The sequence below is a fragment of the Eubalaena glacialis genome, chromosome 1 (genome assembly GCF_028564815.1).
Source record: "Eubalaena glacialis isolate mEubGla1 chromosome 1, mEubGla1.1.hap2.+ XY, whole genome shotgun sequence".
In the NCBI taxonomy this organism is placed as follows: domain Eukaryota; kingdom Metazoa; phylum Chordata; class Mammalia; order Artiodactyla; family Balaenidae; genus Eubalaena; species Eubalaena glacialis.
The window spans coordinates 32,861,928-32,886,670 of NC_083716.1; the positions used below are offsets into that span (position 1 = coordinate 32,861,928).

Consider the following 24,743-nt stretch of genomic DNA (forward strand, 5'->3'; position numbering starts at 1 on the left):
TGCGTATACTGAAGAATCCTTGCATTCCTGGGATAAACCCCACTTGATCATGGTGTATGATCCTTTTAATGTGCTGTTGGATTCTGTTTGCTAGTATTTTGTTGAGGATTTTTGCATCTATGTTCATCAGTGATATTGGCCTGTAGTTTTCTTTCTTTGTGACATCTTTGTCTGGTTTTGGTATCAGGGTGATGGTGGCCTCGTAGAATGAGTTGGGGAGTGTTCCTCCCTCTGCAATATTTTGGAAGAGTTTGAGAAGGATAGGTGTTAGCTCTTCTCTTAATGTTTGATAGAATTCGCCTGTGAAGCCATTTGGTCCTGGGCTTTTGTGTGTTGGAAGATTTTTAATCACAGTTTCAATTTCAGTGCTTGTGATTGGTCTGTTCATATTTTCTATTTCTTCCTGGTTCAGTCTCAGCAGGTTGTGCATTTCTAAGAATCTGTCCATTTCTTCCAGGTTGTCCATTTTATTGGCATAGAGTTGCTTGTAGTAATCTCTCATGATCGTTTGTATTTCTGCAGTGTCAGTGGTTACTTCTCCTTTTTCATTTCTAATTCTATTGATTTGAGTCTTCTCCCTTTTTCTCTTGATGAGTCTGGCTAATGGTTTATCAATTTTGTTTATCTTCTCAAAGAACCAGCTTTTAGTTTCATTGATTTTTGCTATTGTTTCCTTCATTTCTTTTTCATTTATTTCTGACCTGATCTTTATGATTTCTTTTCTTCTGCTAGCTTTGGGGTTTTTTTGTTCTTCTTTCTCTAATTGCTTCAGGTGCAAGGTTAGGTTGTTTATTCGAGATGTTTCCTGTTTCTTGATGTAGGCTTGTATTGCTATAAACTTCCCTCTTAGCACTGCTTTTGCTGCATCCCATAGGTTTTGGGTCGTCGTGTCTCCATTGTCATTTGTTTCTAGGTATTTTTTGATTTCCCCTTTGATTTCTTCAGTGATCACTTCGTTATTAAGTAGTGTATTGTGTAGCCTCCATGTGTTTGTATGTTTTACAGATCTTTTCCTGTAATTGATATCTAGTCTCATAGCATTGTGGTCGGAAAAGATACTTGATACGATTTCAATTTTTTTAAATTTACCAAGGCTTGATTTGTGACCCAAGATATGATCTATCCTGGAGAATGTTCCATGAGCACTTGAGAAGAATGTGTATTCTGTTGTTTTTGGGTGGAATGTCCTATAAATATCAATTAAGTCCATGTTGTTTAATGTATCATTTAAAGCTTGTGTTTCCTTATTTATTTTCATTTTGGATGATCTGTCCATTGGTGAAAGTGGGGTGTTAAAGTCCCCTACTATGATTGTGTTGCTGTCAATTTCCCCTTTTATGGCTGTTAGTATTTGCCTTATGTATTGAGGTGCTCCTATGTTGGGTGCATAAATATTTACAATTGTTATACCTTCCTCTTGGATCGATCCCTTGATCATTAAATAGTGTCCTTCTTTGTCTCTTGTAATAGTCTTTATTTTAAAGTCTATTTTGTCTGATATGAGAATTGCTACTCCAGCTTTCTTTTGATTTCCATTTGCATGGAATATCTTTTTCCATCCCCTCACTTTCAGTCTGTATGTGTCTCTAGGTCTGAAGTGGGTCTCTTGTAGACAGCATATATACAGGTCTTGTTTTTGTATCCATTCAGCCAGTCTGTGTCTTTTGGTGGGAGCATTTAATCCATTTACATTTAAGGTAATTATCGATATGTATGTTCCTATTCCCATTTTCTTAAATGTTTTGGGTTTGTTATTGTAGGTGTTTTCCTTCTCTTGTGTTTCTTGCCTAGAGAAGTTCCTTCAGCATTTGTTGTAAAGCTGGTTTGGTGGTGCTGAACTCTCTCAGCTTTTGCTTGTCTGTAAGGGTTTTAATTTCTCCATCAAATCTGAATGAGATCCTTGCTGGGTAGAGTAATCTTGGTTGTAGGTTTTTCTCCTTCATCACTTTAAGTATATCCTGCCACTCCCTTCTGGCTTGCAGAGTTTCTGCTGAAAGATCAGCTGTTAACCTGATGGGGATTCCCTTGTGTGTTATATGTTGTTTTTCCCTTGCTGCTTTTAATATGTTTTCTTTATATTTAATTTTTGACAGTTTGATTAATATGTGTCTTGGCGTGTTTCTCCTTGGATTTATCCTGTATGGGACTCTCTGTGCTTCCAGGACTTGATTAACTATTTCCTTTCCCATATTAGGGAAGTTTTCAACTATAATCTCTTCAAATATTTTCTCATTCCCTTTCTTTTTCTCTTCTTCTTCTGGGACCCCTATAATTCGAATGTTGGTGTGTTTAATGTTGTCCCAGAGGTCTCTGAGACTGTCCTCAGTTCTTTTCATTCTTTTTTCTTTATCCTGCTCTGCAGTAGTTATTTCCACCATTTTATCTTCCAGGTCACTTATCCGTTCTTCTGCCTCAGTTATTCTGCTATTGATCCCATCTAGAGTATTTTTAATTTCATTTATTGTGTTTTTCATCGTTGCTTGGTTCCTCTTTAGTTCTTCTATGTCCTTGTTAAATGTTTCTTGCATTTTGTCTATTCTATTTCCAAGATTTTGGATCATCCTTACTATCATTATTCTGAATTCTTTTTCAGGTAGACTACCTATTTCCTCTTCATTTGTTAGGTCTGGTGTGTTTTGACCCTGCTCCTTCATCTGCTGTGTGTTTTTCTGTCTTCTCATTTTGCTTATCTTACTGTGTTTGGGGTCTCCTTTTCACAGGCTGCAGGTTCGTAGTTCCCATTGTTTTTGGTATCTGTCTCCAGTGGCTAAGATTGGTTCAGTGGGTTGTGTAGGCTTCCTGGTGGAGGGAACTAGTACCTGTGTTCTGGTGGATGAGGCTGGATCTTGTCTTTCTGGTGGGCACGTCCACGTCTGGTGGTGTATTTTGGGGTGTCTGTGGCCTTATTATGATTTTAGGCAGCCTCTCTGCTAATGGATGGGGCTGTGTTCCTGTTTTGCTAGTTGTTTGGCATAGGGTGTCCAGCACTGTAGCTTGCTGGTCGTTGAGTGAAGCTGGGTCTTGATGTTGAGATGGAGATCTCTGAGAGATTTTCGCCGTTTGGTATTACGTGGAGCTGGGAGGTCTCTTGTGGACCAGTGTCCTGAAGTTGGCTCTCCCACCTCAGAGGCACAGCCCTGATGCCTGGCTGGAGCACCAAGAGCCTTTCATCCACACGGCTCAGAGTAAAAGGGAGAAAAAATAGAAAGAAAGAGGATAAAATATAGTGAAGTAAAATAAAGCTATTATAAAGTAAAGCTATACAGACAAAATCTCACCCAGAAGCATATACATATACACTCAAAAAAAAAGGAAAAGGGGAAAAATTAATATATCCTGCTCCCGAAGTCCACCTCCTGAATTTGGGATGATTCGTTGTCTATTCAGGTATTCAACAGATGCAGGCACATCAAGTTGTTTGTGAAGCTTTAATCAGCTGCTTCTGAGGCTGCTGGGAGAGATTTCCCTTTCTCTTCTTTGTTCGTACAGCTCCGGGGGTTCAGCTTTGGATTTGGAGCCGCCTCTGCGTGTAGGTCACCTGAGGGCGTCTGTTCCCCGCCCAGACAGAAAGGGGTTAAAGGAGCAGCTGCTTCGGGGGCTCTGGCTCACTCAGGCCGCGGGGAGGGAGCGGTATGGATGCGGGGCGAGCCTGCGGCGGCAGAGGCCTGCGTGACGTTGCAGCAGCCTGAGGCGCGCCGTGCGTTCTCCCGGGGAAGTTGTCCCCTGATCACGGGAGCCTGGCCGTGGCGGGCTGCACCGGCTCCCGGGAGGGGCGGTGTGGAGAGTGACCTGTGCTCGCACACAGGCTTTTTGGTGGCAGCAGCAGCAGCCTTAGCGTCTCATGCCCGTCTCTGGGGTCCGCGCTGATAGCCGCGGCTCACGCCCGTCTCTGGAGCTCGTTTAGGCGGCGCTCTGAATCCCCTCTCCTTGCGCGCCGCGAAACAAAGAGGCAAGAAAAAGTCTCTTGCCTCTTCGGCAGCTGCAGACTTTTTCCCGGACTCCCTCCCAGCCAGCTGTGGTGCGCTAACCCCTTCAGGCTGTGTTCACGCCGCCAACCCCAATCCTCTCCCTGCGATCCGACCTCCGAAGCCCGAGCCTCGGCTCCCAGCCCCCGCCGGCCCCGGCGGGTGAGCAGACAAGCCTCTCAGGCTGGTGAGTGCTGCTCGGTGCCGAGCCTCTGTGCGGGAGTCTCTCCACTTTGCCCTCCGCACCCCTGTGGCTGCGCTCTCCTCCGTGGCTCCGAAGCTTCCCCCCTCTGCCACCCGCAGTCTCCGCCCGCGAAGGGGCTTCCTAGTGCGTGGAAACCTTTCCTCCTTCACGGCTCCCTCCCACAGGTGCAGGTCCCGTCCCTATTCTTTTGTCTCTGTTATTTCTTTTTTCTTTTGCCCTACCCAAGTACGTGGGGAGTTTCTTGCCTTTTGGGAGGTCTGACGTTTTCTGCCAGCGTTCAGTGGGTGTTCTGTAGGAGCAGTTCCACGTGTAGATGTATTTCTAATGTATCTGTGGGAAGGAAGGTGATCTCCGCGTCTTACTCTTCCGCCATCTTCTTCTCCCCCCCGGGACCCTATTAAATGAGGGGGTTACCGTTTGCATATCAGTGAGTAAGTGGACTGCATTCCCACCTCAAGGCAGTAGAGTGTGGTTCCTACGTGCCTGGGCTTTCAGGTCGGGCTGTCTGGGTTCCAGAACCAACTCTGCCACATGGGCAGCAAGCTGTTCGCCTCTCTGTGCTTTGGTTTCCTCATCTGTGTAAACTAATACAATGCTAGTTCTTACCTTATAGGGTCCTTGTGAGGATCAAATGAATTAATATATTTAAAGCACCTAGAACATTTTCTTGAGCATAATAAGCTATATATAATCTTATTATTACTCTCCAATAATCAGTTTGTGTTGCGATTTTATCCCTCTGTCCTAAAACTTGGTTCTTTCCTTCACCCTCTCCTTGATCCACATGGACTCATGTAACTTGAGGTTCTTAATAGAATGTTATAGGTGGAAGGGATCTTGGATAGTATCTAAACCAAGTACGGTTGACAAAACGGAGGCCAGGGAGTTTGAGTTATGTGCCCAAGGTCAGGTTAGTACACAGTCAACCAAGAACCAGAAGCCTGGCCAAGTAATGCCTGGTCCACCTCTGTTTTATCAAGGCTTATATACAGTGTTTGCATTTTTAATGTGAACCATAGGGATTTATCTCGAACCTGCCATTCATCAATTCCATTGTGGTGTTTGTTTTTCTGCAGAGCCCCAGTTACAGAAGACTTGTCCTATCACCACCATGAGCTCTGGTAAGTCATTTAAAACCCTGTCTTTCTCTTCCTGACAAATCTGCAAAACTGGACTGTTTACCCAGATTTCCCTCTTACTCTGAAGGCCCCAACTGCATTTCATTTTTTATCTTTCGAGTCCTGGGTAAGCGCCAAAGCTTTGTCATAAATCGTCATCACAACCTTTATTATTAATGATTTATTGAGTACCTACCATATGTCAAGAACTGTGCTATACGCTTTACATGTACTGTGTCCTAATCTTTATAACGGGCTCCCTTTCCCTCGATTTAACAACTTTATTGAGATATAATTGGCGTATAATAAACTTGTGGATATTTTAAGTATATTATTTGATAAATGTTGACATATGTATACACCTCAGTGGCATTTCTTAATCTGAGTGACTGCAGCAAAAGTAAACAGATTGACCATAATTGCCCCATGGTATGAGCTAATCCATCGCTTCCTTTATCAGGGCAAAACCACCCTTTTGCTATGCCTTTGGTAGTAAAAATCAAGACCTACACAAATGAGCAGTTCTGAGTAGTTTTGATTTAGAGCTGGGGTAGAAAACCCGGGCTAGGGAAGACAGAAGGGAACAGGTAGGTACCTGCTCGTTGTGTAGCCAAGAGCTGTCAGCTTTCCAGCCCAGGATTCGAGGCAGAGAAGTTTCCATCTGGAGATGGAGGCCCACCTTAGCTACTGAGTGCACCCTGGAACCTCCCGAGACCTGCAGGCAGGGTGGGCTGGGGGATGACCTAGTGGATAGCTCACTCAGGGGCCTCCTAATCCTGAGATATCTCCAGGGTGTTATCAGAGACCTCTGGAGGTTAAAAACAGGCCTTTCCGCTTATTTACATGCAGTGCCCTTTTAGCCAAATCCTAAACCTTGCCGGACAGTGTGTGCTTATTAGGAGGAGGAGGGCCCAGGTGGATCAGGTCAGGGCCACACACACTGAGTGTGCGGGCTTTGGCCTGTGGTGGATCCTTCTCTCCACTCTCCTCTGTAAGACGGACATCACGAAAGCACCACCTCATGGGGATTTGTGAGGATTAAGCGAGGCAGTGCTTCTAAAGTACTGAGCGCTGAGCCCAAGGCCTGTCCAGTGTCCCCTCCGTGGGTTACCAGCTCAGGTTCCCTCCTGGTGAGGAGAGGGACTGGGCTTGGCCTTGACTCCATGGGTGCTTCTCCTATGCGTGAGGGGGCTACGTCCCTTCTTTTCCCCTCCAGGTGGGCTCGGGCACCGCCAGTAGTCCCTGCTTTGCAACTCATTTTTTCTTCTCGCTTGGCTTTTTGTTTTTCCTGTCATTCAAAATAGGCCAGGGTTTTTTTTGCTTTGTTTTGTTTTTTTCTTAGCTCTGCAGCCTAAAGTTTCTTGTTCTTCTAATATCAGGATTAGCCTAAACTGGCATCACCACTCCTGGCATGAATAAGGGGGGAAGAAGTGGGCAGGGAGGGGCCGGTCAAGGGTGCAGAAATGCCTGTGGGACTTCTCCCCAAGTTCTCTCTCAGGCATGACGCTGAAAGGAGGCATTTCCTAGGGAGAGTCCAAAAAATCTGGCCCCTTTGACCTGATAATCCCGCTCTTGGGAATGTCTATCTTAATTCGAAGGAAACAAAAACACCCACTTTAAGGTGGGGAATGAGTAGGTTCATTATGTGTGTTTACTTGATGGGAGATTATGCCACTAATAAAAGTGATCACCAGGAAGAAAGCAGCTATGTAGAAAACACTCGTTTTTAACCTTTGGTGGAAAGAACAGCATGTCTGGGGTCACCTGGCTAGTGACCCCTGAGGCAACCCCAGGCCACCAGCACTGTGCTGCAGAGGTGTGAGTGTGAGGTGATGGAATTATTTTTCCAAATTTCCTAAAGTTTGGTTGTTTGATTTAAAAAAAAAACACAAAAGGAAAGGAAGGACATGGGTTTGGGCCTTGTGGAAGCTCAGAGGCTGCTGGCACTGGGGAGGCCCAAAGCAAGGCCTGTAGTCCTAGGAAGGGGATGGTTAAGAGAAATTAGGGCAGGTGCATAGGGAAGGGATAGTCAGAAAAGATGGAGTGATGGAACGGGTGATATTTCTTTTACTTGGATTTCTGGATTTCTGCCAACACCCTCCTTCCATCCATCCCAGAAATGTAGGTGCAAAGGGGACTTTGGGAGAACTAGCCTTTGTCTGAAGGTAGATTGGGGGCAGTGAACAGGACGGGACCTATGGGGCCAGTGTCGGGAGGTCATGGCCACTGTGGCCGGGTTGGGGAGCGGGCACAGGGGAAGTAGCCCTGCTCACATCTGGATCCAGGAGTGCCTGGGCTGGCCTGTCAGTGTAGTTTATGTCAGCGAGGCTGATTGTTAAGAGCCCAGGTAGGGTGACCAAGTCTCAGCCAAATGAGCTACTGGGGTTGGGGGCTTTTGGGGAAATAGAATATATATAAACCATTTTATATAGAATATATCTGGTTTATATAGAGAGAGTATTCTATACATATAAACCATTTTTCATTTTAAAAATAAAAAATGTTTATCCTAGCTGGGGACAAAGAAGATAAGCTGTGGGATGGACCAGACCAGACTTCAAATCCCTATTTAGTGATCTTAGAGCGCGGCATCCTTTCTGAGCTTCAAATTCCTTATCTATAAAATAAGAGTTCCTAACTTCTAGCTCCAGGGGCCTGGGTATTAAGAATAAAAATGAGGTGCTCATTATGAAATGCTGAGCATGGACCCTCAGATACAGATGAATAGAGGGCTTTCAAAACCCGTAGCTGTTATGATTATATTTGTGGCTTGGTTTGCTCTTGGCTGCAGGGGGCGTCACCCCAAGCACACTGATCACATGTCCCACCTGCTTGTCTTCTCTGGGCTGCTGCCGTCAGCTCTGGGACGGGAAACTGGGTGGGGCTTAGGCTGCCGGTGGGCAGTGAGGGTCTCAGTGTCTGCAGCTGAGCAGAACTTTGAAAGGTCTCCACTGACACACAGGAGGTGACATTCAAGGTGAACCTCAAGGTGCAGAGGATTTCCCCAAGCTAGGAAAAGGGGGAGCGTGCATTTCTGGCCGAAGGCCTCGCAGGAACCAAGGCCTGAATGTCAGAAAGTATCTGATGTGCTGAAAGGGTTGTGAGGAGACGGTCATGGCGGGCAGGGGCAGGAGGGAGTTGCGGCTGGAAAAGGACTGGGACCTGTGGCTGAAATGCCTGGAGTCCGGGATGAGTTGCCCAGGCTTTGTCCCTAGGTAGCTCCTGGTTACTGGGGCTTGTTTGTTGGTTTGCTTTGAATCATCAGGAAGGTCAGTTTGTTCATTTGAATATAACCACTTATGCCAACATACAGGCCATCTCACTTACTAAAAAATGATATTCCTAATGTACATTTGGGGGAAACTGATTCCAAGTTCAATTTGTTTCCTCATGGAAATGATAATATGTATGATTGACTTCCCAGACTAAACCCTGATATTTTTATTTTTCAAAATAGAAGTGAATTATTTGCAAAGCAGAAATAGAGACACAGACGTAGAGAACAAGTGTATGGATACCAAGGGGGCAGGGGGTGTGGGAGGAATTGGGAGATGGGGATTGACACATATACACTATTGATACTATGTGTAAAATAGACAACTAATGAGAACATACTGTATAGCACAGGGAACTGTGCTTAATGCACTGTGGTGACCTAAATGGGCAGGAAATCCAAAAAAGAGGGGATATATGTATGCGTATAGCTGATTCATTTTGCTGTACAGTAGAAACTAACACAACATTGTAAAGCAACTATACTCCAATAAAAATTAATTAAAAAAACAAAAACAAAAATAGGGACTTCCCTGGTGGTCCAGTGGGTAAGACTCTGCGCTCCCAATACAGGGGGCCCGGGTTTGATCCCTGGTCGGAGAACTAGATCCCTCATGCATGCCACAACTAAGAGTCCGCATGCCGCAACTAAAAAAGATCCCGCTTGCCGCGACGAAGACCCAGTGCAGCCAAAATAAATTTAAAAATATAATAATAAAAATGTAATTTAAACATTAAAAACAAATAAAAAAATAAAATAGAAGTGAAATACAGTATATTTAAAGGGGAGGGTTTTAGAAAATCACGTTGCTTTGTCCTGTTTTGTTCTCTGTCCTGCTCCCTGGGGCTTTTTCAGCCAGATGGGGGTCTAGAGGGTGCTCTCCGGATACAGACTGAGGGCTGGGGTGGAGAAGGGGCAGAACGAAGGCCGGGAGAGCGGTCAGGGGGCCAGGTCCTCGCCACAACCAGAACACAGGAGCCTCGGCTGAGGACCGTGGGCTGGGGGAGGGCCGGCATGGCTTCCATGGCAGTGGCGGTGGGGTGGGGTGAAGGGAAGTGTCACAGAGCCTGAGGTTTCTGTCCTGGCTGTCTGACAGCTCTCATCCGGGATGCATAGGGATGCGTTTGAGCGGCCTTGGAATGGTGGATAAGCCTTTGTCAGGCAGGAGATGCCATTTTCAGGGAATTAAGGAGATTTTTTTTTAAATGTCAAAAGTGAAGCCAAGCCAGGAAGCCAGAGAATTTACTGCGCTCACAACACACTTCCCATCCCAAACAGCTTTTGCGTTCTCCCTGCCACAGAGCATTCTCGGAACTCAACTATGACGCCCTGGGGCCCTTCTTCAGGCCTGAGAAAGCCCGCAGGGCCAGCACTTTGCACCAGGTGGGACTCAGGAAAGGGTGGGGAGACATGATCACAAGCCTCGGGCTCTTTCTTTCTTTCAGAATGCGATGTTGCTGCTTCCAAAGCTGTGGTGAATGGTTTGGCACCAGGCAGCAATGGGCAAGACAGAGGTAAGGCTCTTGAAGGGAAACTTGGCATTTCTAGAAGGAGCAGGGCCCGGGCCACCCGCCTGGTGGGAACAGTCACTGGTCTAATTAGGCCGTGACCTGGAGACCTGTTCCTATGCTTTCTGAGAATCAGGAGTCTGAGGCTGTCGTTTCCCACTGTGAGGTGATGTATTAAAAACTGTCCCTAGCTCACAGGATGCTGTGAACCACAGACCCCAAATACACGGGCAGAGTTCTCGTGTGTATGGCATTTATCAGCCTGCAGTCTCTCTTACCCAGCATTTCACCTTCACCTGTGATAAATAGTGACACATTCACCATCCTGACCCTGAGGCAAGAGCCTAAATTGCTGAAATAAATTATTTTGGTGACATTAGTTTCATGCGCATCCTCTCAGATTTTCAGTTTTTAAAATTTTAGGACAAAAGATGTAAGTGTGAAACGAATGATGTATAAGATGACCTTTGAGGTCCCATCTCTCATCCTGAACAGCCAAGCATCAGGCTTCCTATGTCACTTTGCAGTGTGAGGAAATAGGGGTTCGGGTCCTGGTCTGCTGCTTGTAAACAGAGACCTCTTGGGAGGTCCTTTGTCTTTATGGCTGTGAGTTTCCTTATCTAGAAAATGAGGGAATTTGATGATCTGCAATATTTTTTCCTGCTTCAGATTCAGGTTCCAGTGATTCTATCAGTGCTCATCCCACAGGTCTTACGGTATCAAAGAGGGAGGGCAAAAGTCCTGTCATTGGGCATTTAAGTCAAAATGCACCCTCCCTCAAAGAAAACACTTACAAAATTTGACATATTTGGACTTTGTCTGTAATTACCGTCTGGGTCAGCCAAGTATTCATTTTGAGACAAGGCAAAGTGTAAAGTCAGAAAGAACAGCTAGGAGGGAAGGCGTAGAGAGCAGGAGAGATGGGGAGCCTGGGGCCGGTTGGTTGGGAGGTGTCCTGCTGTTGTCCTGTCCTCCGTGCCTCCCTGCCTGGCCACTCTTCTCCACGCCTGGTGTGAGGCTATATTCTCGGGGTCTTGGTCAACCTTGGCCAACTCGCTTAGGGAATGTTGAAGGGCGGTGCCTACAGAGGAGTGTTTAAGCATCTGATGAGGAGCACGGGGAGATGAGGGTGTCTGATGCTCACCATCAACCCCAGCCCTGTGAATTCATCGGCAGAAGAGACCTCAGAGGTGGGCGGGCAGGGTGGCCCGTGGAGTTGCGTTCCCCTCGCTCCTTGGTAAGACCCACCTCTGTTTGGAAAGAGGAAGCAGATGCAACCTGGAGTCATCAGGGTGGCCTGGGGCGGTTACTAAACCAGGTGCCAGGACAGCTGGGCTCCAGTCTCGGCCTCTTCACTTGAGCACTGGATGACTCCGAGCAGCTCTCTTGCTTCTTCCTCTGAAAATGGTAACAAAATCCTCCCACCCAATCTCCCAGGTGGCCGTAAGGAGCAGTCAGCGGGATTGCTGTGAAAGCATGTTTGTATCTTAACACGTCCAGGATTGTTATTATCAGCTCAGTTCTTGGCAGCTGTATGACTGCCACGGACCTTGTGAAGTGGCAGCCTGATGGGCTGGAAGGTGAACTACCCATCTCCGAGCTGCCTCCCTCCCTCCTGTCCCCTTGACAGGCTCGTCAGCATGATGCTCTACCCCCCAAGGTGGGACGTGGATCTGGGGCCATAAGAACTCCGGGTGTTGCTCAAGAGTGACATTGACACCATAGGCTTGTTGTGAGAAGGAGGATTTGGGACCGTGCCCACCATTGAGATTCCAGAATCTGGGTAGGCAGGGGGCCCAGGGAAGCCTGTGCATAGATAAGCATGAGCATCCGGGACTTGAGGACAGCAGCCTTCACCCACATCCCAGGCAGTATCCCAGCTCTCAAAGCTCAGCTGGTGTCAGCACCCTGGGCCTTGCGCTTGAGTGCTGCCCAGAGTCTTGAGCAGGCACTTGGACACTTGGCAACCTCTTGCCCAGGGAAGGATGGGTTTAAGTAGACCATCTGCTGCCCAACAGATGGGGCCTCTGATTTGCTCAGGGCCAGAGAGCTGTGGTTGTCAGAACAGGCACAAGACCCCAGGAGTTACGATCCTGGAGAAGCGGCTGTGATGGCTGAAAGGACCAGGCAGCCCCCAAACTTGTTTCCTGTCCTTCCTCCACTCCTCTGGAGTTACGGGAGCCATAACTCTCCTCCTCGGAGGCTCCCCCCAGCATAGACACCCTAGCCTTCTCCCAGGGGGCCCCTTGGACCCTGCTTGCTCTCCCCTTCCTCTATTTGCCAGGCCATCTGCGTCTCTGTAAATCTCTTTGTCTAGCAAGTTCCTGGTGTGGCAGGCGGCACAGACATTGATCAGCTGCATCTGGGGGACGGTCGTGGGAGGGTGCTGGTGACTTGGTACAGGACTCTAAAGAGCGAAAGCAGGTTATTTTGAGTTACTGCATCTACCGCTCTTCCTATTGTTCTTTTGGTGTGGGCGACTTCCTCCTATGGTCCCTGCCCGGTTCCTCCACTGCCTGAGTGTTTCCCAAATGTTTTTTCTGGATGCACCATTTACCCTTTTGTGTTTTCAGCAACTGCCGACCCTTTACGTGCACGCTCTATTTCTGCTGTTAAAATAATCCCTGTGAAGACAGTGAAAAATTCTTCAGGCCTAGTACTCCCTCCAGGTATCTCTCCTTGGGTTGGTTTCTTTTCCTTTTTTTTTTTTTTTTTTAAATTGTTAGCAGATCATGCATGATCCTTTCTTCTTTCCTTCTAACAAAGACTTGGAGGCTTAATCCTTGCATGTTTAGGAGCCACTCCCTTTCACTTCTCTGGCTGGTTTCCTTTCTTCGTGTGTGTGTGTGTGTGTGTGTGTTTTTCTGTGAGCCACCGGCAAGTGTGGAGAGGAACTGACAGGTGCCTTGCCCCTCCCCCTTAAGGAGAAGGTCAGTCCAGAGGCTGAACATTGATTCCAGCTGGTGTAGGTCTGAGCCACATGGGCGACTTAGGTTCCCCTTAGAGGTTCCAGCTCCCAAGACTTTATTTAAAACTCCACTGTCCCCAAGAACTAATGTGGCTGCACAGGGAATCTCTGAATTGGGCTGAACTTGAAGCAGCTGCCTTAGATGCCAAACCTGGCTGCGTCTCTGTGATGCTGGCAGGACCATTTCTCTGAGCACTCCCTCCTCTGCCCCGAACCTCACCTGCAGTCACTTCCTGCCTCTCCTCTCCAAGGAAGGGGGTGCAGTTCAGACGTCAGCTCCGGCTCATAGCTTCCTTCTGTACAAAATGAGACGAGTGAGGCCCAGGTGGCTCTTTATCCCACTGGTGGTTCTTTCAGGAGTTGGGCCAATCTGGCTGTGCATCCAGGACACTATGGATGGGCTGGGTTTGTCACTTTGCCCCTCACCCTTTGGAAAAGACCATGACTTTGCCCCTCACCCTTTTGAAAAGACCGTGAATCAATTTTGCCAATTGTTCTGTGACATCAGTCACTTATCCTCTTGATAGGGTTGGACGAGTCAGATGCTCTCCAAGGCCGCTGCCCGCTCTGCCGTACATTGTGTTTTCGTGCTTCGCTTTCAGTGCAAGAGGTTCTGACAGCTGATCTGTCCTCTTCTGTAACACTAATGATCGTTCTGAGCCGTCAGAAAGGGGGCTGCCAGAGTGGAAAGGAGGAGCAAAGAGGCTTGGCTTCTCTTGGCCCTGGCACAGGAATGGGGATGAGTTGGACGTCTGAGCCCACATCCTGCCCGATGCCCACCTTAAACTTTACCCATAATCCCAGTCATGACAATTTGAGGTACAAGATCCAGGCTGTGCTGTGAGCAACTTGAAAAACTGTGGAATTCAGTTCAGCTCAGCTGTACAGAGAGAAACATTCAGCACGTGTACCTCCTAGGGCTGTGTGGTCTGCGTGGCTTTCTTGCTTCCCCGTTACTGATTGTCCTGGAGGATGAACATCCAGATCTTTTGAAGCCTATTTTGAAATCCTTCTCCATGTGGTTCTGAAAGATACCCTGGGTCTGTTATTAGGCCATTGTGAACTGTAGGAGAGGTCGGGGCCCAGGGAAGGCTCAGCTGGAAGTGCAGCGAACACTGTTCCTTGAAGGATTTAGCATTTCTAGTCGTTTTCTTTGGTGTGGATTTTCTTCATTAAGTTTAGAATGTGAGGCTCTGGCCCTTGATCTTTCTCCCCAGGCAGCATATCCTGTCTCACCACTGTGGGGGGCTTGGCTTGCTGATACAAGGAGATTGTCTTCTGCTTTTCCGTTGGGGTACTGCATGGAGCGGTGATTCTCTACAGAACCGCCACCTAATTCCCTATGCTGTCAACTTGCTCTTTTTTAAGAAGGATGATGTGGGAGCTTGAGAAATCTTTCATAAATTCTTTCTCGAACTGAGCCTTACTAATTGGTCAGAAGTCTGCTCACCAACCTAAACTTCATTTAATAAAAGGAATCAACCCGCTTTGATTTGGAAATGTTTACAGCTGACACTGTAACGCATCCATTGACTCGGAACTCACTGTTGCCTCCATTTCCTCCTAACCTCATGATGGGTGGTAAACCTCTGAAAATGCGCTTTGTCCCTCTTCACCATCCACAGGTTAATTTTCATTGACCATAAGACTTTGCCTGTCTGTAACCAGGTTCATCTCATTCCCCAGCTGTACCAAGTTGCTGGCTGACTGTCGCTTTCATCCTCCAGGAGCCTGGGATTCAGTCTTCCCTCTTGGGTCTTTCCTTTTCAGACACGGATCCTACAAAAATCTGCACTGGGAAGGGAGCGGTGACTCTCCGGGCCTCGTCCTCCTACAGGGAGATCCCAAGCGGTAGCCCTGTGAGCCCTCGGGAAACCCCGCAAGAGGAAAGGAAACCAGGTGCGCTACCTTGGAGACCGGGGGAAGGGCGGGAATCCATCGGCTGCCTGCCGATTCTCCCAGGGGCCCCTGGCACAGTCCTCTCCTTCTCGTCTCTGTGGTGGGTGGTAATCACTGCCCTAAACTGACAGGTACCCACTTGCTTCAGGCAAAGGCATGGCAGCGACCACTTTATTCTAGCTTTTGACGGAACGCGTGAGCAGTCTGCGGCTCTGCAGACTAGTTTAGGAGGACGGAGATGGCTTAGGGGCCTGGGGAGGGAGTGGTGAGATGGCCTCCAGGCTTGGCTTTTCTGAGCCCATCCCCACTTCTAGGAGCTCAGCTATGCCCATCCAGGTGGGCCTGGGGCTGGGGCTGGGGAAGAAGCCAAGGGAGAGTGAAAAGTGCAGGCGGCTGAATGGCCTTAGCTCCCACAAAGCAGGGAGGCAACCCGAAGGGAGCAGGATCAGGAGAGCGTGTCTAAGGCCAACGCAAACTAGGAGTGGAGGGAGACAGAAGCCCCCGCCCCTCGGGAAACCTGGGTGCCTGGAGCACGGTGTTGAGGTGGACACCTGGGACTTTGGAATCCGACACATGGGGTTCATGTCCTGCTTCCACCACCTGTTGGCTGTGCAGCCTTGGATGAGATGGCTGCTCTCTCTCAACCCTGGTGAACCCATCTGTTGGATAAGGTTGATAACTGTACCTGCCTCGCCGCGTCATTGTGAGGATGAAGTATGTCAGGAGTTTTGCATTGAGGTTTTGCATTTTTGACAAGTTCCCAGGTCATGCTGATGCTGCTGGTTCAAGGACCACATTTGAGAGCTACTGCCGTAGGGGATGGGAGTTTTCTCCCATCTTGAAGGAAGGAAATGGAGAGAAAATGAATTGGGGTGATGACCACTTCCTTGGGACCAGAGACATGCAAGCTCTTCTGGTACAGTCGGGAATGGTGTGTTGTGATAAGATGGAATTATACAGGATAGAGATGGTCAGTACCCAGCATCCTGGAAACTTGACTTTCTTTCTGTTCCCTGCCAGCTGTGACAGGTACCAAGGCAGATGCCCAAGGATGAGGCCAGGCTAGGGTTTGAGCACCAGCCCCGTTCTGGTAATGTCAGTCCCTGTGGAAAGCTTCTTTTTCCCTAGGCTCAGGGGAAGGCATGAGTGGCCTCCAGCACTATTAGTTTGAAAGTAGCTGCTTGGCTCTGTTTTCCTGAACCCATACCTGCCTCTTTCCCTACTGTACTTTGCCACTCTGGTCTCCAGGAGAGGTGGGGCCACTGGGAAGATCCATCTCCCAAGCTGGAGGACCTCTGGGGAAGAGAGAATCCTAAGGGATAATTTAAAGAGAAAGACCATACCTACAGCCCCGTGGCCCGATAAAATGACCTATCAACCTCCTGGCCCTTCCTCTGGTGGTGAATGGGAACGGTGAATGGGAGGAGCGGGAGCCTTGAGCTCCCCCTGGTGGTCACAATGTGGCACTAACATAGAGCCCCAATGTTATTCTTTACCTTGCTGTCTGTAGGTTTGCACTCCAGTGCAGTGATTTGAGCACTTAAGGAAGCTCTCTCTAGTCCCCAGATAATTCTATATCTTACAGATTTATAACAGATAATTTGGATTTAAAAAAGATCTTGTTTTAAATTGAGAATACTCTGAAGGATTGGGGGATGGCTATCAGTCATTCACACCTTACAGTAAATTAATCTTTGTAGATTATTTTTCTCCAGATAAATAGAGGTCATTGAATCCAAATCAGCAGACATTCATTCTGCATCATATAGGTGCCAGACATCACTGGGAGTCACCAGGAATTGTGACAAGAAGGGAAGAAAAGGGAGAGAAATTTTGGTGCATCGTGTGAGCACAAGAGGCAGTTTGTTCCAACCAGAGAGTCGGGTGTGGAGCCCCAGTCCACTGTCATGCTTTCTGACCACACGTATGTCACACGTCTGAAGCACGTATGAAGTATGAGGGACTTGGGAAAGATGGTTTTCAAGCCTTTCTAGTTCCAGAATGCTCTGTGAACTTGGGAAGTTTGGGAATTAAACTGACACAAGCAGAACCCTATTCACTGGGGACACATTCAGGATTGTACACCAGGCCAGTCTGGGGGGAAAGGAACAAGCTGGGGTTGAGTAGAGGTGGGGGGAAATTACACTGATTAGGTATACAACAGACTGGAATGAGTTAACACTGGAGGTGAGGATAAAAGAGGATGCACCTCCAGAGGTGGGACATTCAGGACCAGAGATCTTGTTCTCTTACCCTACTGGTCATTGGCCAGCATCCTGCCGGCCCTTGACTCTTGCTGAGTCCGTGTGGCTCCCCAGACCTCCTCATCCCTGCCTACTCCCTCCATCTGAGCCTCTGGATGACAACTTGCTGGCCCACACCAAGCCTCTGAGACTTGACCAGCCTCATGAAAACAGTTTTCAGCAGCATTTGCAGGCAGCTGTGCTAGCCTGCACTGGGAGCCCAAGTGTGAGGCTGGGAGCCTTGCTTGGCTCTTGCCAAGGATTGGGCGTGCTTCCTTTTCCCAGTGTCTTCACAGATAGTGGGTGTCAGATTGCGTCCAGGTCTCTCCCCTACCACCAGGGCCAGCATCTGTGCCCCAGCTGCTCTCGCTGTCTCTTCTCTGCCTTGCTCCCTGGCTTTACCACATTCCTCCATCCCTGTAGATCTCCAAGTTACTGATCATCTGCCTGAACTGGAAACTTCGTTCTCACGTTACTGCCCAGCACCTGTGGCCTGATTTCTTTCCCCATATGGCCCCTTGACACCCGCATTTCAGAGGTGGCCCCTATTTCCAGTCCTTGCTCCAGCTCCCTTACCCTGTGAGAGGTGGTCTCGCTCTCAAGTCACACAGTCCTCTCTCAAGGCTCAGCTCCACCACTTACTGTCTTGGTAATATGGGCAAGTTAACCTTGGAGAGCTTCACTTTCCCCATCTGTAAACTGGAGATGATCTTAATAGAGTTGCTGGGATGCAGTGAACTCTTCCATCTCAAGATATAGCACAGAGCCAGGCATGTACAAGGTGCTCTTGAATGGAAACCATTCTAGTTACTGCGGATCAGGAGGCCACTTAAAGACTTGCAGTAATTTCTCGTAGAGGCTGTGAGGGTCTAGGCCCAGCGTGGTGGTGGTGGGAATGAAGAGCAGGGGCCAAGCGAGAAGTGTATTTGCAGAGTGGAATGGCCGGGCTTGGCACAGTGTTTAAGGAGTGCGGAGAGGTAGGGCTCCTTGCTGAGCAGGAGGCGCCTTCCCTGCTTGACTAGGAGAATAGATGTGGCACTCATGGAGATGCTGGATTTATGAGGGGAGTTGGAAGGAATGTTGGATTCCATTTCTTGACGTGTTGAGTTTCTTGGCAAGAGAAGGATTTCTAGGAGGAATTTTCTAATAGGCATTTGGAAATTTGGAATCCAGGGTGTGGATTTGGGAGCCATTGGCATCCAAGTGAACATGGGGTGGGGAGGGTGGAGATGCTCTCTGAGGTGGAGTGACAGACGGAGCCCTCGGAGTTGCCCAGTTTAAACCCAACCTCCAGGCTCCTGCCCTCAGTGGTAGCTTGACTCTGGATCCCTGACCACCCTCCTAATCTCTGAATGTAGACCTAGGTTTTGGGATCTGAACCATCTGGAAAGAACTACAGTAATCTTATTGCTGATTCCCAGCCTCCAAGAGAGGCCTCTTATTCCTGCTTCCTGGTGTAATAGCCTGGCCATGTTTGGGTAATGGCCCTATTGGTTCAGGTGTGACTCCACCTGTGTCCCCAGGTCACGGTGATCTTACTCAAGAGGAGACAGGGAGCCTGAACTGGTGGTGGGCGCTGTACGAAGCTTCCTGTCTGGTATGGCCTGGAGACCATCAATCCCTGTGTTCTGACTCAAAAGCCAAAGTTCAGTTCGACACTTACACCTTATTCTGTGCCAGTTGGCTCCCATCCTTCCTGCCTGATTCTTGACTGCAAAGTTAGCTCTGGATGTAAAGATTCTTGGACCTGCAATCAACTCATTTCCTCACATTTGCTCTCCAGAAATGACAGTAGCAAAAAGATAAGAAAATTGACATTAAAATAGTTAGACATTCCCTACCCCCGTTAACTAAGAGTCTTTTTCGTGAGCTCATGTGTGAGAAAAGGGGGCCAAATGAGAAGTAGTTGGAGGCAAAAGTCCCCACGAGAGAAGACTCTCACTGTGACACCAACTGCAAGGTTAGGGGATTCCCACAACCACTCTCAGGTTTGATAATTTGGTAGCAGGACTCAAAGAACCCATTGAAAGCTGTTATACCCACAGTTCTGGTTTATTACAGGGAGAGGATACAGATTAAAATCAGCTAGAAGAAGGAGTGCATAGGGTGGAGTCTGGGGAAGAAGGAAGCATGGAGTTGCTGTGGTCCGTCTCCTGTGGAGTCAGGACATGTTAGTTCCCAGCACTGCGTGTGAGAACATGCTCAGAGCGGTGCCAACCATGAAGGTCATACAAGCTGTGGTGTCCATGGTTTTCACTGGGGCTCTATTACATAGGTGTTATCCACTGCCCAAGTGGTTCATCTCACTCTCCAGTCCGTTAGGAGGTTGAGCTCAAAGCCCCCCAACCTAAGTCACGTTATTGGTTTAGCACAAAGACAGTCCTATCAGGATGACATTCCAAGGGCTTAGAGATTAACTCCTGGAAGCCAGAGGGCAAAGGCCAGACCTCCTTTTGGGGAAGAGTAAATTCTTTACCACACAGCATGAATAAAAATTAAACAAGATATGGAACGCTCTTAGACCCACTTTTAACACCTTTCCTCTAACTCTTGGATTCTCTACCAGGAAACACAGATCTAACTCAATGAAAACTGTCCTGAAATCCCAAGAAGTGATCAGCAAAACAACCTTACAACAGACCAAAATGAAATTAGCACAGAGTGAGATAAAGGAAAATAAGTAAGCTGTGACCACAGACCAGAAAAGATTGTATATAAAGAATAGATGGAGGAAAAGATAAGGCAAAATAAATTAAACTTCTCATGGAAAGGCTTGGTCTCCTCAGGGCTGCAAAACCTCCTGAGGGACCCAGCTTTCCAAGGCCCTCCTGCATCTCGGGAGCTCTGAGCTAACATTTATTGGGAGAAGCATTTTGACAGTCTCCCTAACCAAGAGTTAATAATTGATGATCATGTACATAAAATTTCACCTGCCGCCCTCAGACACAAACGGCCCTGGGCTGCTACCAACCTTCAAGGTTCAGAAGACTAGGTAACAGATGAAGGAGGATGAAACGTCAGAAATGCAGCTCTTTTAAATAAGAAAGGAATGTTCTGAGGGGTCCTGGGAACTACCTTTTTGGGGACAGGGTAAGGGGAACAGTTTTAAAGACTTGGAATGAGAAGAAAAAGTGGGTTGATTCCCAAGGATATTATGTTCTTAAGGCTATTTATCAAATGGCAGAAGTCAGCTGCTCTAATTGCTGTGTCTGGGAAATTTTTTTCCCCTTATGCTTTGGATCCCGATCTTACTAAGCACATACTTTATGCCAAATACTTCCACTTGGTCCTTATGACGAGAGAGAAAATTTTTCATTTCACAGATGAGGCTATGTCCCTTGCTGCAGGATATGCAGTGAGCAAAACAGGATTCAAACTAGGCTGTCTGATGCCACAATGACAGTCCCTTTACGATACCTAAGGGTTTTGGAGGAGCAGACTCTCCTCAGCTTTCCACGACACATCTGTGTGCCAACATCACCTGAATAGAACCAACCTAGCCAAAGAGCAGACAAAATAACATGCCTCCACATCCATGTACAAAGTTCACATCCTTTATTGATAGCCCCTCATCAGAACCTGTTGACATATGGATACCAAGGGGGGGGGAAGTGGGGGCGGGGGGGGGGGTGGGATGAATTGGGAGATTGGGATTGACATATATACACTAATATGTATAAAATAGATAACTAATTAGAACCTGCTGTATAAAAAAAAATTTTTTTTTAAAGAACCTATTGACAGTTAGTGCATGTGTGTAAATCAAATAAATTTGATAGAATGACTTGACAAAGCTGGACTAGAAATAACCTAGGAAGGAAGATGCGATAGTAAAAGTGATAGATACAGGGGAGGAAGGAGAAACATTGCCACAGTGTGTCACCTGGTATCTGAAGGCCTGCCGGTGCAAGGAAATCTCGGGGCCAGGATCTGGATGGATGCACTAGTGAGTGTTATAATGGTCATTTTTCCTGCTGTATAGCCCAGGGAACTCTTCTCAATACTCTGTAATAACCTATATGGGAAAAGAACCTGAAAAAGAGTGGAAATAAGTATATATATAACTGATTCACTTTGCTCTATAGCAGAAACTAACACAACATTGTGAATCAACTCTACTCCAATAAAAACTTTTTAAAAACGGTCACTTTTAGGACACGTCACATACCTGACCTCAGCAACCCTGTGAGGTGTACGTGGGGTAAGGATTATATTTTATAGATGGAAACAGTGAAATTTAGAGTGATTAACAGCTTGTCCTTGATTGCACGAGCTGGTACGTCACAGTAATGTGAGTGAAAATCAAGTCCTGTAATTTTCCCAGCCATGTAGTTGGGACAAGAAGACAGACATCTAGGAATTGTCCCTAAGGGAGTGGCAGAAATGTGACAGGCAACCTGCTAAAAGAATGTACAACTGAAGCAGGTTATAAAAACTTCGTTTTAGAGGAGGACGAAATTTGCAAAAATGGATATGGTTTCCCAGAGTAAAGATGTTTTTGAGTATACATTATTTATGTCAGCGATTCTCAAAGTGACCTTTGGGTTATGGACCAGCAGCCTTACTGTAACCTGGAGACATGTTAGAAATGCAAATTCTCAAGCCTCACTTCTCCTCTGAGTCAAAAACTCTGGGGATGGGGCCCTGCGATCTGTGTTTTAACAAGCACTCCTGGTGACTCCGATGCAGATAGAGTGCTGTACACGGATGCAAATCACTTGAAACCTTTTCCCCTGCCTGGCCTTTTGCTCTGACACCCTTTGGCTTCCACCACCTCCCTGGAATGTAGGCTCTGCTTTGTGGCAGATGGCAAGGGTTGGTGGCCGTGGGTGGTGGACAGAGTGCTGCACTTGATTCTGGAGACCTGGGCTGACTGCTTTATCACTTCCTGGCTGTGTGACTTTGGGCCAGTCAATTGGCCTCTCTGTTTCTTCATCCATGAAGCAGAGTGATTACCTACCTCACAGACTTGTGTACATTGAATTAAATACTAAATATATGCAAAAGTGGCCAACAGCGTCTGGCACTTAGAAAGGTGTTCGATCCGGAAAGCCCATCTCTGATCCCTGAGGAACCCACATTGAAATGGAGCCTTGGGCTGTGAGAGCTGCAGTGCTTTATTCCCCTCTTTATATAGGGTGAGATAAGGAGACAACCAGAGAGGAGGAGGAAATTAAGGGATTGGCTCCATGAGGGGTTGGCAAACTGTGGCGCTTGGGCCTAATCTGGCCTATGCTTGTTTTTGTACAGCCCGTTAACAAGGGATGGGGGTGTGTGTGTGTGTGTGTATATATACACACATATATATGTGTATATATATATATATAATTTTTTTTGGCTTGCCTTTAATTAGACTTAGCTCTTATGCTTTTAAAAGTGGAATCAATCAGAAGGCAAGGGTGTAGGGGAATAATTTTCCAATACTTTTCTTGTAAACTCAAATTCTTCTTTGGAGTAAAGCAGGCTTTGGTTTACTGTTCACAAGGTTACTTCTGAGTTGCAAAAGAAATTTCTCTCTTCAATCTGGGCTGCCACAATCGGACAGAAAGCATGAGGACGCTTTTTTCTTGCATCTGGGTTTTTATGTTTTAAGAGTTGAAAGAAAAATCAAAGAATGTGCTATGTGAAAATTACATGAAATTCAAATTCCAGTTTCCACAAATAAAGGTTTCTTGGAACACAGCCACCCTCGTTCACTTGATATTGTTTGCGGCTGCTTTTGTGCTACAACAGCATAGTTGAATAGTTGTGACTGAGCCCATATGGCTGTCAAAGCCTAAAGTATTTGCTAACTGGCCCTTTACAGAAAAGGTTTGCTAACCCCTGGGCTACATGGAAGATAGAGAATAGAGACAAGAGATGATGCAGAAGATGGTGGTAAATAACAAACATTGCTGAGCTCTGCCAGGCACTGTTCTAAGCATCTCTCATGCATTATATCTTTTAATTCTTAAAACAACACGTATGAAGCAGGCATATCGTTACCCCCATTTTTCAGATGGGAAAACTGAGGCTTATAACTTGCCCAGGGCCACAGAGCCCGTAGGTGGAGGAGCCAGGATGTGAATTGAGGTCCAGCTGCCTTCCCAGCCAAGCTTGTGACCGCTGTGCCGTCCTGCCTCGCGGTGCTGGTCAGGTTAGGAGAGGTTTAGGGTCTCTGAGCTGTGCCAGGCAATGGATGGAGGGCAGGGTGGTAGCTGGCTGAAGGGGGACAAGGGTGCCTTGTAGTATGATGAAAACTCAGGGTGATTAGATTTTGAAATGTTTATGTAGCTCGTTTAATGGAAAGAAAAAGGCAGGCAGGGAGGAAAAAAAGCCCTTATCACAGCAGATACCTTGGGGCTTAAATCATGTTCTCCCCTTTGCGCAGCGCCAACAGCCATGGAAAAAGTGCTTATCGATGTCTCCCTCTCTGGGTCTGTTAATTAGCCCAGGCTGCTGATGAGGAGAGGTCATTCTGGGCCAACGTCAGGCTTATAAAAGGGGAATGCAAGTTAGTGAGTCAGGACTGGACAGGAGAGTTCTGTGGCCTTTTTGTCTGTAAAATAAGAATGTCAAGAACAATTGTTTCTTCATTACTGTGAATGTGAGCCTTGTGTTTTCAAAGGTCAGCGCCTGTGAGCACATCATGGTTTAGAGTGGGTTCCTATGGTAATTAGGCCATCGTGACTGAGGGCATTTTGTGTCAGGCAACGGGGTGCTGGAGTTTCGTCTTTCTGTGCAGTACGTGCTTGTTTCCTGCAAACGTAACCATTTCTGTTTTCCCCCCTTCCTGTTTTCATCCTTTCTGTGCCACACGTAGTTCTGGAGTCAGAGAATTCCTCAGCAGGTATGGTTTCTCTTGCATCCTTTCTGTCCCTGCCTTCCACCAGGAACCCTTCAATTAGAGGGGAACCCTTCAATTAAGAGGGGAACCAGGGAGTGTTCCTGTGAGTGAGGGGTTTCTTTGTTTTTTTTTTTTTTTCATCTCTCAGATGAGTGGAGGCTTCCTTCCAATGCTGATGCCAATGGAAACGCCCAGCCCTCTCCACTCGTTGCCAAGGGCTACCGAAGTGTGCATCCCAACCTTCCTTCCGACAAGCCTCAGGTAGGCGGGCGCCCAAGGGCGGGGTGGGGACTGTTCTTGAGTCGTTTAGCTTGCACTTGTGACTTCCTGCTCGCCCAGCTGGATGATGGACTGGCTTCTGAGTCCCACTTTTGGCCAACTTTGAAAAAGCCCCGGGAGGACCAGAGTTAGGGAGAAGTTGGGGTCAAGTGAAGCAGATGTATGGGATGAGGCTGGTCTGTACCAGGGTATCAGAAGCATAAGCCCAATATTCCGTAGGTTTGAAACGTGTGTGGAAATGTTCTGAAAGAGGGAATGCCAGGTGGGAAAAAGGTCTGAGCTTGTTTTATAAAAACTCTTTAGAGCATAATATTCAAAAGGGGACTGCACTCTTGTGTTTATTTCATTAATTTGCTCGTGTTGAGGCTGTAAGAGTTTCAGCAGCTCCGTCCTTACAGATTAAGATCAGGGAGCTGTGGCCAGCTCGGAATCCAGCAGCCTAGAAGCAGGCGGAAGTC

General features: G+C 47.3%; 1 protein-coding gene across 6 annotated transcripts in view; it reads left to right on the top strand.

Moving 5' to 3' along the window:
- The window catches only part of SORBS1 (sorbin and SH3 domain containing 1), a 246,539-nt gene that overhangs the window by 123,128 nt on the left and 98,668 nt on the right, over positions 1 to 24,743 (top strand). For 4 of the 6 annotated variants that reach the window (XM_061170051.1, XM_061170177.1, XM_061170255.1 and 1 more), the window contains exons 2-5: positions 5,247 to 5,291; positions 10,008 to 10,076; positions 14,809 to 14,937; positions 24,155 to 24,267. In XM_061170051.1, coding sequence (XP_061026034.1) covers positions 5,282 to 5,291; positions 10,008 to 10,076; positions 14,809 to 14,937; positions 24,155 to 24,267 — 321 coding nt within the window. In that variant the 5' untranslated portion in view covers positions 5,247 to 5,281. Of the gene's footprint in view, positions 1 to 5,246; positions 5,292 to 10,007; positions 10,077 to 14,808; positions 14,938 to 23,982; positions 24,010 to 24,154; positions 24,268 to 24,743 lie in introns of all 6 variants that reach the window. The other 2 variants (XM_061169987.1, XM_061170109.1) reach the window with 2 other exon arrangements.